Consider the following 17631-nt stretch of genomic DNA (forward strand, 5'->3'; position numbering starts at 1 on the left):
TGTTGTGTATTACTGTGGAATCAGTTATCATTACATCTGTAGTGTGTTGCTATGGAATTGGTTATCACATCTGCTGTGTGTTGCTATGGAATCAGTTATCATCACATCTGTTGTGTGTTGCTTATCATCACATCTGTTGTGTGTTGCTGTGAAATCAGTTATCATCACATCTGTTGTGTGTTGCTATGGAATCGGTTATCATCACATCTGTTGTGTGTTGCTATGGAATCGGTTATCATCACATCTGTTGTGTGTTGCTATGGAATCGGTTATCATCACATCTGTTATGTGTTGCTGTGGAATCAGTTATCATCACATCTGTTGTGTGTTGCTATGGAATCAGGTATCATCACATCTGTTGTGTGTTGCTATGGAATCAGTGTATCATCACATCTGTTGTGTGTTGCTGTGGAATCAGTTATCATCACATCTGTTGTGTGTTGCTATGGAATCAGTTATCATCACATCTGTTGTGTGTTGCTGTGGAATCAGTTATCATCACATGTTTTGTGTGTTGCTATGGAATCGGTTATCATCACATGTGTTGTGTGTTGCTATGGAATCGGTTATCATCACATGTGTTGTGTGTTGCTATGGAATCAGTTATCATCACATCTGTTGTGTGTTGCTATGGAATCGGTTATCATCACATCTGTTGTGTGTTGCTATGGAATCAGGTATCATCACATCTGTTGTGTGTTGCTGTAGAATCAGTTATCATCACATCTGTTGTGTGTTGCTATGGAATCAGTTATCATCACATCTGTTGTGTGTTGCTATGGAATCAGTTATCATCACATCTGTTGTGTGTTGCTATGGAATCAGTTATCATCACATCTGTTGTGTGTTGCTGTGGAATCAGTTATCATCACATCTGTTATGTGTTGCTGTGGAATCAGTTATCACATCTGTTGTGTGTTGCAATGGAATCGGTTATCATTACATCTGTTGTGTGTTGCTGTGGTATCAGTTATCATCACATCTGTTGTGTGTTGCTATGGAATCGGTTATCATCACATCTGTTATGTGTTGCTGTGGAATCAGTTATCATCACATCTTTGTGTGTTGCTATGGAATCGGTTATCATCACATCTGTTGTGTGTTTCTATGGAATCGGTTATCATCACATCTGTTGTGTGTTGCTTATCATCATATCTGTTGTGTGTTGCTATGGAATCGGTTATCATCACATCTGTTGTGTGTTGCTATGGAATCGGTTATCATCACATCTGTTGTGTGTTGCTATGGAATCCGTTATCATCACATCTGTTGTGTGTTGCTATGGAATCGGTTATTACATCTGTTGTGTATTGCTGTGGAATCAGTTATCATTACATCTGTAGTGTGTTGCTATGGAATTGGTTATCATCACATCTGTTGTGTGTTGCTATGGAATCAGTTATCATCACATCTGTTGTGTGTTGCTTATCATCACATCTGTTGTGCGTTGCTGTGAAATCAGTTATCATCACATCTGTTGTGTGTTGCTATGGAATCGGTTATCATTACATCTGTTGTGTGTTGCTGTGGTATCAGTTATCATCACATCTGTTGTGTGTTGCTATGGAATCAGTTATCATCACCTCTGTTATGTGTTGCTGTGGAATCAGTTATCATCACATCTGTTGTGTGTTGCTATGGAATCAGGTATCATCACATCTGTTGTGTGTTGCTATGGAATCAGTTTATCATCACATTTGTTATGTGTTGCTGTGGAATCAGTTATCATCACATCTCTTTTGTGTTGCTATGGAATCAGTTATCATCACATCTGTTGTGTGTTGCTATGGAATCAGGTATCATCACATCTGTTGTGTGTTGCTATGGAATCAGTTTATCACCACATCTGTTGTGTGTTGCTATGGAATCAGTTATTACATCTGTTGTGTATTACTGTGGAATCAGTTATCATTACATCTGTTGTGTGTTGTTATGGAATCAGTTGTCATCACATCTGTTGTGTGTTGCTGTGGAATCAGTTATCATCACATCTGTTGTGTGTTGCTATGGAATCAGTTATCATCACATCTGTTGTGTGTTGCTATGGAATCAGTTATCATTACATCTGTTGTGTGTTGCTATGGAATCAGTTACCATCACATCTGTTGTGTGTTGCTATAGAATCAGTTATTACATCTGTTGTGTATTACTGTGGAATCAGTTATCATCACATCTGTTATGTGTTGCTATGAAATCAGTTATCATCACATCTGTTGTGTCTTGCTATGGAATCGGTTATCATCACATCTGTTGTGTTGCTATGGAATCGGTTATCATCACATCTGTTGTGTGTTGCTGTGGAATCAGTTATCATCACATCTGTTGTGTGTTGCTGTGGAATCAGTTATCATCTCATCTGTTGTGTGTTGCTATGGAATCGGTTATCATCACATCTGTTATGTGTTGCTATGGAATCAGTTATCATCACATCTGTTATGTGTTGCTGTGGAATCAGTTATCATCACATCTGTTATGTGTTGCTGTGGAATCAGTTATCATCACATCTGTAGTGTGTTGCTATGGTATCAGTTATCATCACATCTGTTGTGTCTTGCTATGGAATCAGGTATCATCACATCTGTTGTGTGTTGCTATGGAATCGGTTATCATTACATCTGTTGTGTGTTGCTATGGAATCAGTTATCATCACATCTGTTGTATGTTGCTATGGAATCGGTTATCATCACATCTGTTATGTGTTGCTGTGGAATCAGTTATCATCACATCTGTTGTGTGTTGCTATGGAATCAGGTATCATCACATCTGTTGTGTGTTGCTATGGAATCAGTTTATCATCACATCTGTTATGTGTTGCTGTGGAATCAGTTATCGTCACATCTCTTTTGTGTTGCTATGGAATCAGGTATCATCACATCTGTTGTGTGTTGCTATGGAATCAGTTTATCACCACATCTGTTGTGTGTTGTTATGGAATCAGTTATTACATCTGTTGTGTATTACTGTGGAATCAGTTATCATTACATCTGTTGTGTGTTGTTATGGAATCAGTTGTCATCACATCTGTTGTATGTTGCTATGGAATCAGTTATCATCACATCTGTTGTGTGTTGCTATGGAATCAGTTATCATCACATCTGTTGTGTGTTGCTATGTAATCAGTTATCATCACATCTGTTGTGTGTTGCTATGGAATCAGGTATCATCACATCTGTTGTGTGTTGCTATGGAATCAGGTATCATCACATCTGTTGTGTGTTGCTATGGAATCAATAATCATTACATCTGTTGTGTGTTGCTATGGAATCAGTTATCATCACATCTGTTGTGTGTTGCTATGGAATCAGTTATCATCACATCTGTTGTGTGTTGCTATTGAATCAATAATCATTATATCTGTTGTGTGTTGCTATGGTATCAGTTATCATCACATCTGTTGTGTGTTGCTATGGAATCAGTTATCATCACATCTGTTGTGTGTTGCTATGGAATCAGTTATCATCACATCTGTTGTGTGTTGCTATGGAATTGGTTATCACATCTGTTGTGTGTTGTTGTGGAATCAGTTATCATCGCATCTGTTGTGTGTTGCTATGGAATCGGTTATCATCATATCTGTTGTGTGTTTCTATGGAATCGGTTATCATCATATCTGTTGTGTGTTGCTTATCATCATATCTGTTGTGTGTTGCTATGGAATCAGTTATCATCACATCTGTTGTGTGTTGCTATGGAATCGGTTATCATCACATCTGTTGTATGTTGCTATGGAATCGTTTATCATTACATCTGTTGTGTGTTGCTATGGAATCAGTTATTACATCTGTTGTGTATTACTGTGGAATCAGTTATCATTACATCTGTAGTGTGTTGCTATGGAATTGGTTATCATCACATCTGTTGTGTGTTGCTATGGAATCAGTTATCATCACATCTGTTGTGTGTTGCTATGGAATCGGTTATCATCACATCTGTTATGTGTTGCTGTGGAATCAGTTATCATCACATCTGTTGTGTGTTGCTATGGAATCAGGTATCATCACATCTGTTGTGTGTTGCTATGGAATCAGTTTATCATCACATCTGTTATGTGTTGCTGTGGAATCAGTTATCATCACATCTCTTTTGTGTTGCTATGGAATCAATTATCATCACATCTGTTGTGTGTTGCTATGGAATCAGGTATCATCACATCTGTTGTGTGTTGCTATGGAATCAGTTTATCACCACATCTGTTGTGTGTTGCTATGGAATCAGTTATTACATCTGTTGTGTATTACTGTGGAATCAGTTATCATTACATCTGTTGTGTGTTGTTATGGAATCAGTTGTCATCACATCTGTTGTATGTTGCTATGGAATCAGTTATCATCACATCTGTTGTGTGTTGCTATGGAATCAGTTATCATCACATCTGTTGTGTGTTGCTATGGAATCAGTTATCATCACATCTGTTGTGTGTTGCTATGGAATCAGTTATTACATCTGTTGTGTATTACTGTGGAATCAGTTATCATCACATCTCTTGTGTGTTGCTATGAAATCAGTTATCATCACATCTGTTGTGTTGCTATGGAATCAGTTATCATCACATCTGTTATGTGTTGCTGTGGAATCAGTTATCATCACATCTGTTGTGTGTTGCTATGGAATCAGTTATCATCACATCTGTTGTGTGTTGCTATGGAATCAGTTATCATCACATCTGTTGTGTGTTGCTATGGAATCAGTTATCATCACATCTGTTGTGTCTTGCTTTGGAATCAGGTATCATCACATCTGTTGTGTGTTGCTATGGAATCAGGTATCATCACATCTGTTGTGTGTTGCTATGGAATCAGTTGTCATCACATATGTTGTGTGTTGTTATGGAATCATTTATTACATCTGTTGTGTATAACTGTGGAATCAGTTGTCATCACATCTGTTGTGTGTTGCTATGGAATCAGTTATCATCACATGTGTTGTGCGTTGCTATGGAATCAATAATCATTACACACACACACACACACACACACACAGGAGGAGGATGTGCAGAACTACAGCCAGCAGATAGCGTTGCTGGAGGAGAGGAAGGTGCAGGTGAGCGACCGGCTGAAGGAGAAGCAGGAGACGTGCCGGGCGGCCGAGAGGGAGTTCCAGGAGATCGAGGCTGAGGCCGAGGCCAGGGCCAACAGTGACAACCCTCTAAGGGTAGGGGTCTTGTGCTTGTTTTGTTGTTGTTTTCTGGGAGGGGGGTGCGGGGGGGCATGTGCTTGTCTGTGTATGCCGGTGTGTACGAATTCTGTTCTCTCTCTCTCTCTCTCACTTTCTTCCTCAGCTCCCTCCCCCCCCTCCCCCCGCCCCATCCCCCTCCACTTCATCCACCCCCTTTTTAGTTGAGTATTTCTTCCCGTGCCATTGATTTTCAAAAATGATTTCCAAGCAATGATAATAAAAGAAATGATGATATTATTTATTTACAGTCTAATATCATCATCTTAGATGAAGAGACTATGGATAAATGAACAACAACGGGTGTGTACGTTTTGCGTGTTTGTGTCTGCGTTTGCGTGTTTGTGTGTGTATGCATGTTTGTATGTGTTGGGATAACTGTTCAGATGTTTTTTTATCGCTTGTTCTGGCATGAGGTCTTGCACTTTGTGCAGCTCTTGCAAAAATTTCTTATCCGGATCCTTCCAAATTCAAGATGTTCCTTCCAAATTTCCTGATTGTTCCTACAAACACTTGACAGAGGCTGACATCTCTGGATGTAACGTATATGGATTTGTCCGAACACAGTGATGCCTCCTTGAGAAATTGAAACCGAAACTGAGACTGAAACAAAGTAAGAAAGAAAAAAAAATCATAGCATTACGGGTAGAGAGAGAGAGTGACAGGAGTTTTGTTTGTTGCGTGTTGTTCTTCGTTTGTGGGCTGCAACTCCCATGTTCACTTGTGTGTACATGAGTGAGCTTTTACATGTATGACCATTTTTACCCCACCATGTAGGCAGCCATACTCCGTTTTCGGGGGTGTGCATGCTGGGTATTTTCTTGTTTCCATAACCCACTGAACGCTTGCATGGATTACAGGATCTTAAACATGCGTATTTGATCTTCTGCTTACGTATACACACAAAGGAGGGTTCAGGCACAAGCAGGTCTGCATATGGGTTGACCTGGGAGATTGGGGAAAAATCTCCACCCTTTTACCCACTAGGCAGCGTTACCAAGATTCGAAACTGGGACCCTCAGAGTGAAAGTCCCAACGCTTTAACCCCTCGGCTATTTGGCCCGTCCATGACCACTTAATGCATTGACAAAGATCACAATGAGTAGCATATATGAATGCCGGTGGTATTACATCCAGTTTGTTGAGATGACTGATTTCTGGCGTAAATTATGACCTTGTGTTAGATAATTAGCTAGGGAAATTATCAGTCGTTCGTCATCTGAAGAAAGTAGTTGGATGAGATTATGCGGGCTCACTCAATAGGTATTTTGATGAAAGTCATATTTTTATCAGATATCATGGATGAGATTGTGCGGGCTCATTTTGATCGGATATCATCATAAGCTTGGCAGTGAAATAGGAAATGTTTTTCATCATCAAAAGTGACAGTGTTGCGTGTGGTCAGGACGAGCTGAACAGTGCCCAGATGGCGCTGGATGAGGCCCAGCAGCACAAGAAGCACTACCAGGACCAGCTGAAGGAGCAAGAGGCCAGCATTGCAAAGCTCCGCAAACGGGCCAACGCCCTGAAGAAGGAAGTGGAGGTCAGTGGTGGGGTGGGGTCAGGTGGGAGGAGGGAAGAGGTTGTGCTCAGTGATTGTCCACATGGCTTGGGAAGTGTTTCTGTGTTGTGTGGAATTCTGTTTTGGTGATTGTCGCTTTGCTGGGGAAGTATATTATGTCAACGCCCTGAAGGAAGTGAAGGTCGGTGTGGGGGGAGAGGGTAGGGGAGCAGGGGGGTGGGGGGGGGGGGTTGTGCTCAGTGATTGTCCATGTGGTTGGGGGAAGTGTTTCTGCATTGTGCACATTTCTGTGTTGGTGTTTTGACCTCCTGTTTCAATGTTAAGACACATATGTATGTGCATATATATATGTGTGTGTGTGTGTCAGAGTGGATTTACTCTGCAGAATTTTGCCAGAGGACAAGACTCGCGTTCTTTTTCAGTGCGCCAAGTCCGTGCTGCACACGGGACCTCGGTTCATCGTCTGATCCAAATGACTAGACGCTCAGTTTGATTTTTCCTGTCAAACTTAGGAGAAAGGGCGAGAGTGGGATTCGAACCCAGACCCTCACAGACACTGACCTGGCAGATGAGCGCCTTAACCGTTCTGCCACCTTCAGTGCCTGGAACAGAGTTGACGACTTGTGTATCGACATGTTGTTGTTGCATCAAACAGTGCCTATAACAGAGCTGACGATTGTGCATTGGCATTGCTGTAGTAAAACAGTGCCCTGAACAGAGTTGACGATTGTGTGTTGCCCTGTTTGCTTCAAACAGAGCCTATAACAGAGTTGACAACAGAGTTGACGACTGTGTGTTGCCCTGTTTGCTTCAAACAGAGCCTATAACAGAGTTGACGGTTTGTGTGTTGGCCTGTGCCCTCTCCAGGATGACACGAGGAAGGCCCTTCAGATCTGTGCTGAGCGCATCCACACCCAGCGCACACCCAGCGAGGTGGAGCGAGAAGTGAACCAGATCAACATCAGAATCAGGCAGGAGGAAGAAACGTGAGTGCGGGACTTCACTTGATGTAGAATGTGCGCGCATATGTATGTGTGTGTGTGTGTTTATGAAATGTGTGTTTTATGCAATGTCTTTCATTTTAATCTAAGCATTATTTACTTGATATTTTTCATTGTTTGATGGATTATGCTTTTTGATTCTCAGCTGTAAAAGCACTGGTTTGACAAAGAGCTGCGGAAATGTTTTTATGTTATGTTTATATCTGTTTGGATGATGTAAGGCGCTTTGAGCAGCATCAGTACTGGATATCGCGGCATAGAAAAGTTATGAATTATTATCATCAGAAGCTTGAGTGTGAAACTTCACTTGATGTAGAAACGTGAGTGTAGAACTTCACTTGATTTAAAAACTTGAGTGTATAATTTCACTTGATGTAGAAACGTGAGTGTAGAACTTCACTTGATTTAAAAACTTGAGTGTATAATTCCACTTGATTTAAAAACTTCAGTGTAGAACTTCACTTGACTTGATGGAGAAACATCAGTGTAGAACTTCACTTGATGTAGAAACGTGAGTGTAGAACTTCACTGGATGTAGAAACGTGAGTGTAGAACTTCACTTGATGAAGATACAGGAGTGTAGAAGTAGTTGATCAAGAAACATAAAGAGTAAAACTGCTTGATGATGCAGAAACTTCAGTGTAGAACTACTTGAATTAGAAACGTGAGTGCAGAAACTCACTTGATGGAGAAACACGAGAGTAGATTACTTGATGATGCAGAAACTTCTGTGTAGAACTACTTAAATTAGAAATGTGAGAAAAGAAACTCACTTGATGTAGAAACACAAGTGTAGAGCTTCACTTGATTTAGAAACATAGGCATGAAACTTCACTTGATGTAGAAACATGAGCGTGAAACTTCACTTGATGTAGAAACATAGGCATGAAACTTCACTTGATGTAGAAACATGAGCGTGAAACTTCACTTGATGTAGAAACATAGGCATGAAACTTCACTTGATGTAGAAATGTGAGTGTATGACTTCACTTGATGTAGAAACGTGACTGTATAATTTCACTTGATGTAGAAATGTGAGATTAGAACTACTTGGAAATAGTAACATGAGTGTAGAACGACTTGATGTAGAAACATGAGTGTGGAACTTCATGTGGTGCAGAAACTTGAGTGTAGATCTTATGACATGCCTTTGGGTGGTTTTGTTGTTGTTTTTTTAAGTCCTTAAAAGTCTTTTTAAAACAAAATTACCCAGGTTTGTAAAAGTTCTTAATTTTTGCCTGTACATTACTGATAACAAAACAACAACAACAATTACATACACATAGCTCCTGTCAGTGATAAAGCACAGCTGTGAAATCATGATTTGTGAAAACTTCATCCTCAAAGAAAGTTTGTGACTGAAATGCTGGCACTAAAAAAAAAAACAAAAAAAAGCCATGCATTTCATCCAAGTTCCAGAGGGGTTTTTTTTTGTTTTTTTTTGTTTGATTTTTTAATAAAATTTTACCTTTGATATTGAACAGGGTTTTTGAATTTTGTGATTCGAAACTTGTATTGACCCTGACTTTTAGTCATCACTTTTCGTCTTTCATGTCCTCAGGCAAGGCGACCCTGTGGAGATTACACACCGCTACCAAGAAACCAAGACGCGCTACATGGAGATACAGAAGGAGGTGAAAAGCTTCAGGAAATTTATACAGGTAAAAAAAAAATTAAAAAAAAATTAGAAAAACAGATTATGTTCGATCAGACTTTTTTTTTTTTTTTTTTTTTTTTGTGGTAGGGGTGGGATTTATATCCTCGGACATGGCTGTTCACAGCGTACTTTCAATTAACAAGGAGCAGGGTAAAGCGAGTCCATGCAATCTGGGATATCAGAACAGTAGACGCACAGTGCCGACTGGCAATCACTGCAGACGCAAAATATTTTAGTGAGCCTCAGAACCATCATGATGCACTTTCTACATGCATACACAGCAACAACACACAGGGAATCGAATGATGAGCGCCCAGTGGCAGCCCACAGTTGGCTGTACCCAGGTAGCCTGTTGTGCAAATGACCCATAGTTGGTAAAGCGCTCAGAGCGTGGTCTCCAACCAAGGCTAGGCGCTGTATGATTATCCATAACAAGTCAAATCAAATCAGCATCATGCACTTTCCACATGCACACACAGCAACATGAAGCACTTTGTACATTGACAGAGTGGTCAAAGTCAGAGGCATGTCCTAGGTTTATGTGCATGAATATTTAATCACTTGTTAGGATTTTGATTTTCCAGAGTTTGGGGTGGTTGTTTTTTTTCTTTGTTTCTTTTTCCCTGGTCCCAGTGCTGACATATTTCAGGCCCGATGTGTCCCTGTGTGGTTAGCTGGGCTTTTAACAACAAAATTATTTTGTTTTTCCTTGTAGTAATGTGTGCGTATGTCGCCGGTTTTTTGGGGGGGTTGGGAGGGAGGGGGGGGGCATGAGGGGTTGTTCCCTGTTGTTGTTTTTTTCCAGGCCAGGTTTGGCTGTGGGCTGGTGGGCACTGTCTGTCATCTGACGCTGTGACTTTGGTCTGTACCCAGAAGTTGGAAGATGCCTTACAAAAGCGTGCTGCCGCATACGTTCACTTCACCCGCTTGCTGGGCCACCGACTGGTCAAGTGTTTCCACAGCTGCCTGGCCATGAGACATTTTACAGGCAGCATTAAACTGTGCCATAGACAGAAGACTTTGAATTTGTTGGTAAGTTGGGGTCGCTGCGTGTTTTTTTGTTTTATTTTACAGCATTTTTCTCTTCTTGTGATGTGACTTTTCTGTTGTCAGAGTCTTGAGAAGGTGATGATTCGAAGAAACAAGGCCTATGAGGAGTTCAAGCGCATGATTGCCTTGCGCGTCAAATATTTTTTCATCGTGATGCTGTCGCATCGGCAGTACATTGGACGCATGACCTTCCACCACGAGAATCAGTCTCTGGAAATGTGGGTAAGGGGAAACTACTGCGCATGTTGTGTTGTGATTTCTGTTTGTGCTCTTTCTCGCACCCTCATGTGGTTCTCCTTCTGCATGTGGAGAGCGGTGACTTGATGTGCCTATTTGTTCTTGCAGGCTGAAGAATTGCGCCTATGGGTTAAGAAGGCTGCTTTGGTGTGTGTGTCGTACGATGCTTTGAAACAGATTAATTTTACTGTCCTTTTATGGCTTTAAATTATGTTTTTGCCTTTTTTTTCCCCCCCTTCTTTCTTTTATTATCTTCATTTCTTCCATTTGTAAAAGTTCTATCAGTGTAGTGTTTGTAAATAACTTATTTGCAACAACAGGGGCAAAGGTCAGTATTAGTTTGTAAATAACTCGTAGCAACAAGGAATGGCTCCTGTCAAAATCTGTAGAAAAAATTCTATGCTGAGTGGTGTCTGCACGGCTTCCAGTTCAAGAGAATATAAACGTCGAGTCTGTGTTCAGTGATACTGGTGTAGAAAGAAAATGACAACTGCGTCTCAAGACGTGCGCAAGGTACATGCAGTTTTGGTGTGTGGTTGCAAGAAAAGCTGAGAATATAGTGTTTACTCTGCTTTACAGAATTTTTCCATGTAACTGTATCTGTTCCTTTCTTTTTCACATTTTTTCCCCCTGTGGTTTGATTGATTGTGTGGTGGTGAAAGTTGGGTGGTGAAAGTTGAGCCCCCCCCCCCCCCCACTCCCTCGCCCCCTCCACATACACACACACACACACCTGCCCCCAACAAACAAAAAACAACACAACCTTTTTCAGTTCTGGTGTCAGTTCTTTTCCATTAATTTGTTTTTCCTCAGTTCTTTTTCTTTAATTAATTTGTATTTCCTTTTATACATTATTAATTCGAGCCTGCTTCCTCTCTTAACCCATTTCCCCGAGTTGTTAGATTTCTGTTTGATTTCACTTTTATTTTGTTGATCTCTCATGGAAATATAAAAATCAAGTCCAACATCACATTTTCTGTCGAAGTGCCACTGTCTTCTGCTGTGCCTTAGCCTTGAGACGATGGCCTCAACATCATATTTTCTGTCAAAGTGCCACTGTCTTCTGCTGTGCCTTAGCCTTGAGACGATGGCCTCAATGGTCGGCGAGGCTCTGAGCATCATAATTGCATTGATGATTACGCTGTGCCTCTTGTTATGTAGACTGATTTTGGCATGAGCCGTTAATAACTTTCTGAAAGATTTGCTGTAGCAGTGTCTGAAATGCAGACTGTGTCTGTCTTGATGTGAATTAATTCCTATTGAAGTGGAAAAATTTTTAGATTGTTGCGTTTATTTAAAAAAAAAAAAAAAAAAATTTTGTCGTGGGTGAGTCCCACAATCTTGACCCCCTGTTGCTGTTTGCTTCTAATGTGCTTAATGTTAATGATAGACTTTATGTCGTAAGAAAGTGCATGCTAACGATAGGCATTCTTGTTGGATTCATGTCAGAAGAAAGTGCATGCTAAAGACAGGCATTCTTGTTGGAAGAAAATGCATGCTGATGATAGACGTCCTTGTTGAAAGAATGTGCATGCTAATGACAGACGTTTTCATCGTAGGCATTTTGTCGGAAGAAAGTGCATGCTAATGATAGATGTCCTTGTTGAAAGAATGTGCATGCTAATGACACACGTTTTCATCATAGGCATTTTGTCAGAAGAAAATGCATGCTAATGATAGAATTCCTTGTTGAAAGAATGTGCATGCTAATGACAGACGTTTTCATCATAGGCATTTTGTCGGAAGAGAGAAAGAATGTGCATGCTAATGACAGACGTTTTCATCATAGGCATTTTGTCGGAAGAGAGTGCATGCCAATGTTAGACGTCCTTGTTGAAAGAATGTGCATGCTAATGACAGACGTTTTCATCAGAAGAAAGTGCATGCTAACAATAGACATTCTTGTTGGAGGAAAGTGCATGATAATGATAGACATTCTATTTTGGACTTGAGTGTAAAAGTGTAACACATTCTTTTCCAAATAAAGTGCATGCTAATAATAGATATTCTTGCCCTCAAAAGTGCATGCTAATAATAGACATTTTTGTTGGAAGAATGCGCATGCTAATGATAGACATTCTTTGCTGAAATAGAAATTCTTGTTGGAAGAATGCGCTTGCTAATAATTGACATTCTGTCCAGAGAAAGTGGCCTGTGTTTGTCTTCGGTTCAGGTTGTAAATTTTGGCTAAGAGTAGTAGTGGTTTCCCTTTACCATCATTTTCTTGCTGAACTTAACAAAATTCACAGACAATAGACCGTTGGAGAGTTCTGCGCTTATATGACTCAGTGGTGTGTCATGTGATCTGTGCCCAGGATTTTGATCGGCCGTCAAACCATTTCCAGTTTGCAGACTTTTTATTTGGCCCATGTGGATGGGTGCAGATCGAAACTGCAATGCTTGATTCGATGGATTTTCACCAACTACTTTGTGACAGAGCTTGTACATACGATACTATCACTGCCCCATAATTGGTAGAACCAGTCAACAGCAAAAATGGAAAGGTGCAGTGTGTAGATTGCATACACAGACCTGCAGTGTTGCTGTTTGCGTGTGATCTTCCCTTCAGGTAAACTTTGTTGTTAATAATACATGTTATCAGTTAGTGTGTGCGTGTGTGTGTGTGTGTGTGTGTAATGGTATGCACTGTATTCCTCCAAACTGATTAACTTTTTCTTGCAATAGATTTCTCTGTGTGAAAATTGCAATCTGTCTCAACATTTGTTTCCTGGTCAGAGAGGGGTTTTCCTGTAAATCTTTTTTTTTTTTTTTTTTCCAGACAGTGCTGTTGACTGTGAGTTCTTAGTTTTATGCACAGTGAGTCCATTGTACACACAGGACCTCGGTCAGAGTCTCATCTGAAAGCCCAGTGGTGGTGAATCGCTCAGGGTCTGCTGGACCGAGAAAGGATAGTGAGGTTTGCCACAGTTCTTGCATGACTCGAACCCTCAGTCCTAGGCAGGGACTCTGTCCGTGGTTTCATCATTCCACGTTTGTGCTGACGTCAGCATGTGCAGGGCCAGTATACTTGCTTTGGATTAATTTTGGTCAGTTCCTCTCCATAAAATGCAGTGAATGACAGCACTGGTTTTCTGAAAATTTTCATTTCTTTCGACAGAGGATGTAAACGTGCATTATGCTGCTCCTCACATCTTGAACAGCCTTCCTCATCATACCCGTGCATCTGATTCTATTTCTGCTTTTCACTCATCTCTAAAAACTCATCTTTTTAAAACCTAAGCACTCTCAGCTTCCTTGTTCTCCAACACCACCCATGTCAGCTCACTTTGGATGTATGTAGAGTGGGAAAGGGAGAGTGTGAGTGGGGGAAGGGAGAGGAGGAGGGTTTTTTTGAGAAAGAGTGGTCATGAATGTTTTATGTAACTTGTAATATTTTTCTTTCATGTAAAGCGCCCTGAGCTCTTAGAGAGAAAGGGCGCTATATAAATGTACATTATTATTGTTATTATCGTTATCATTAGTATTATTATCATTGTTGTTATTATTAAGACATGTGCAATGTGTGCTGCTTAAACAGCTGTCACCCTCTGAGCCGCAAGTGTGAGAAGTCAGTCTTGTTTGAAATGAAACCTGGTTACCATTTTATGTTGATTTAAACGAATTGATAAAACACTGTGCAGTGTTCTTGACTGTGCTGCAAATTTAAATGAATCCGGTCTATAGTTTTTCAGCAATAACTAGAATGGCTGCATCCTTATCACGGTGATGTAAATAAGTATCTCTCAGTGATGTAAATTCCCTGCCAAAAAAAGCGACATCTCTTTAGGATCTTGTATTTGTATTTGTATTTCTTTTTATCACAACAGATTTCTCTGAGTGAAATTCAGGCTGCTCTCCCCAGGGAGAGTGCATCGCTACACTACAGCGCCACCCTTTTTTTTTTTTTTTCCTGCGTGCAGTTTTATTTGTTTTTCCTATCATAGTGGATTTTTCTACAGAATTTGCCAGGAACAACCCTTTTGTTCCCATGGGTTCTTTTACGTGCACTAAGTGCATGCTGCACACAGGACCTCAGTTTATCGTCTCATCCGAATGACTAGCGTCCAGACCACCACTCAAGGTCTAGTGAAGGGGGAGAAAATATTGGCGGTTGAGCCGTGATTCGAACCAGCGCCCTCAGATTCTCTCGCTTCCTAGGCAGACACGTTACCGCTAGGCCATCACTCCACTATAAAAAATTTATAGAATGAGTATCGCTTTGCAGCTAAAAGTAAACCAAACATTTGATACCAGTGACTCAAATATTCATGTTTCATTCCGGGCCCCATGACATGCTCCGTACATGCCGTGTCTGCATTTACACACACACCCCTTCATCAGTCACAAAGGACAACACACACTGCATACAAACACTGTATAAAAATGTCATACATTGACCAACAATCATTCTTTTCTCTCGTGTTTTCTTCTGTACAGAACGAATTAACTATATCCCTCATAGTAATATTTAAATACTGACGTACGCAGACTCTCTCTCTCTCTCTCTCTCTCTCTCTCTCGCTCTCTCTCTTCTAGACCACAAAAAGAAATATAAATACAAATGTTCAGAAATGCACACGCACACACATGCAGGCACACACATGCACATTTGCGAGATACACACACACAGATCTGTTCAGTCTTGATTTGACAGATCAACCAGTCAACCAAAAACTATAACAACTTTATAAAAGAATATAAAATATAATGCAAAGAATTATAATTTGAAAATAATTCTACAGTACAGAAAAAAGCAATAAGCGTTTCATCTGCAGCAGGTCACATCTCTCTGGCTTGTAGAAAACGCTGTCTAATTTATACTGAAACGGTGATGGATACTGCTAAGAAATCAGTTCTTCACTGTTCATTCACTAATCACACGGCATTGATATTGTCTTTCCTGGATGCAAGTTCTTTTACCTCCATATAGAAATGCTCTCAAAGCTTGTGATTTTCATAAACGCATTGTGCAATGGGATAAGTCACTAATATCGCACATGCTGGTGTGCCTTCTTGCAGCAGTCAGTCACTTGCAAGCCCAGAGGCTTTCGTTCCATGTTCTCTGCACACGCACAAGATTCAAAATGACAACGGAACTTTGCAGAGGTCTACAGAGAGGAGGAGTAGTTACCTTTACTATCATTTTATTTTCATGCTGAACTGAATATGATTTTATAGACGACTGTCATTGGAGTATTGTTTTGGAGCATGTGGCGAAACATGACTAGAGAGACTGGAAATTATAAACCGAGAGTGAGCATGATATATGCATATTCAGTGTGAAAATGAGCATGGAATGGAATTGTTATACTTTTGCATTGATTTCTATGGTTTCTTTTGTAAGGGTGTTTTTGGTGGTGGTGCTGAGTTTTGTTTTGTTTCTCTTTTCTTTCAGGTGCTTTTTAGGGGTTTTTTGTTTTGATTTTGTTTTTGCTCATGTGTAAACAAAAGTGTGTCAGTGTAATCACCATGTTTTGGTTGTCCAAGTGTTTGCATGTATAATGTATGTATGTTTGTACGTGTGTCTGTGTTAGTAAGATCCCAGTTCGAAGCGTTTGACTTAGCAGTGATTTTGTTGGTTTTTTTTGTTTTTAAATCCTCCGTTACATCTTGATACACATTGCTTGTAAGCAAACCAGGGAGGGGAATTCTACACAGATCCTTTGAGGACCATCTGCAGCAGAGATACTACACATTTCAGTGTGCTTTGCAGTGCAGTGCCCAAACTTACCCTAACAGGAGTGAGTGTGGTGTGGCTGAGTGGTCAGAGAGATGGACTTCCTTTCCACCACGTGTCTGTGTGGGGTCCGTGGTTCTTCTTCTTCTTCTGCATTCACTCGTATGCACACGAGTGGGCTTTTACGTGTATGACCGTTTTTACCCCGCCATGTAGGCATTTTCGGGGGTGTGCATGCTGGGTATGTTCTTGTTTCCATAACCCACCGAACGCTGACATGGATTACAGGATCTTTAACGTGCGTATTTGATCTTCTGCATGCGTTTACACACGAAGGGGGTTCAGGCACTAGCAGGTCTGCACATATGTTGACCTGGGAGATCGTAAAAATCTCCACCCTTTACCCGGTCCGTGGTTCAAATACTGGCAGCACCAGTGAGGTTGAGGCTGGAGATTTTTTCCCTGTCTCCCAGGTCAGCATTCATGCAAATCTGCCAGTGCCTTATTGTATAGATTACAATACAAGGCGTTTTGTATCATAATGTGCGTTCCCTGCATTTTTTATAATCTGATTTTAACAATGCATGAACAAAAGCAAAAAAAAAGATCAAGAAAGAAAAAGATCAACATTCAAACAATCAAAATGAAACTTCATTCCTAGAGTCAAGGTCAAGAAAGATTAGACTGAAGTCGTCCATGATTGGGTGACGGGTCTGCATGCCAGCTTGGCACACACGCTCACGTTCACACAGCACTGAAAATCCAGACAAGTTTTATTCTTCAGAATTGCAGGTGAAGAATGCAGAGCGATGGTTGTGTCCACCATGTTTTTCGTCTTTGTCACTGGATGATGATAAGGCTCTGACATGATCATCAGAACTTGTTATTTCCACTTCCTACTTCATTTGTGTCGTCTGTTGGCCTGTTGGCTCTGTCATTCTATGCCTTGTTGAATCTTCTTCTTCTTCATTTCTAAGCTGCATTTCCCACATTTACTCGTATGTACACAAGTGGGCTTTTACACGCCATGTAGACAGCTGTACACAGTTTTCGGGGGTGTGCGTTGTTGAATCATTCTTGACGGTTTTGGGGGGAAACCTGCTGCCAGGCTGATAAAGCCCACTGACAGACTTCGTACACTGATGCCAGGAGAGGTCTTCCAGTTTTTTTGGAGAAACTTTGTTTCACCATGGATAATTTCCTTAATGGATGGATGGAGTTCAAACTTCCGACAGTTACTTTAACTTGCTCTGTGCTGTGCACTCACATGCTGATTGGAAGTGGATTGTGTATGAGTTCTTCTGAGTCTCATTCA

General features: G+C 40.7%; 1 protein-coding gene across 3 annotated transcripts in view; it reads left to right on the forward strand.

The window, feature by feature from the left end:
* LOC143279917 (structural maintenance of chromosomes protein 6-like) overlaps positions 1–17631 on the forward strand; it is a 67079-nt gene that overhangs the window by 40943 nt on the left and 8505 nt on the right. For 2 of the 3 annotated variants that reach the window (XM_076584250.1, XM_076584251.1), the window contains exons 21-25: positions 4981–5151; positions 6578–6715; positions 7562–7680; positions 9257–9356; positions 10466–10624. In XM_076584250.1, the coding sequence (XP_076440365.1) occupies positions 4981–5151; positions 6578–6715; positions 7562–7680; positions 9257–9356; positions 10466–10624 (687 nt within the window). Of the gene's footprint in view, positions 1–4980; positions 5152–6577; positions 6716–7561; positions 7681–9256; positions 9357–10225; positions 10385–10465; positions 10625–17631 lie in introns of all 3 variants that reach the window. The other variant, XM_076584252.1, reaches the window with a different exon arrangement.

Source organism: Babylonia areolata, chromosome 3 (assembly GCF_041734735.1).
Source record: "Babylonia areolata isolate BAREFJ2019XMU chromosome 3, ASM4173473v1, whole genome shotgun sequence".
NCBI classification, from domain to species: Eukaryota; Metazoa; Mollusca; class Gastropoda; order Neogastropoda; family Buccinidae; genus Babylonia; species Babylonia areolata.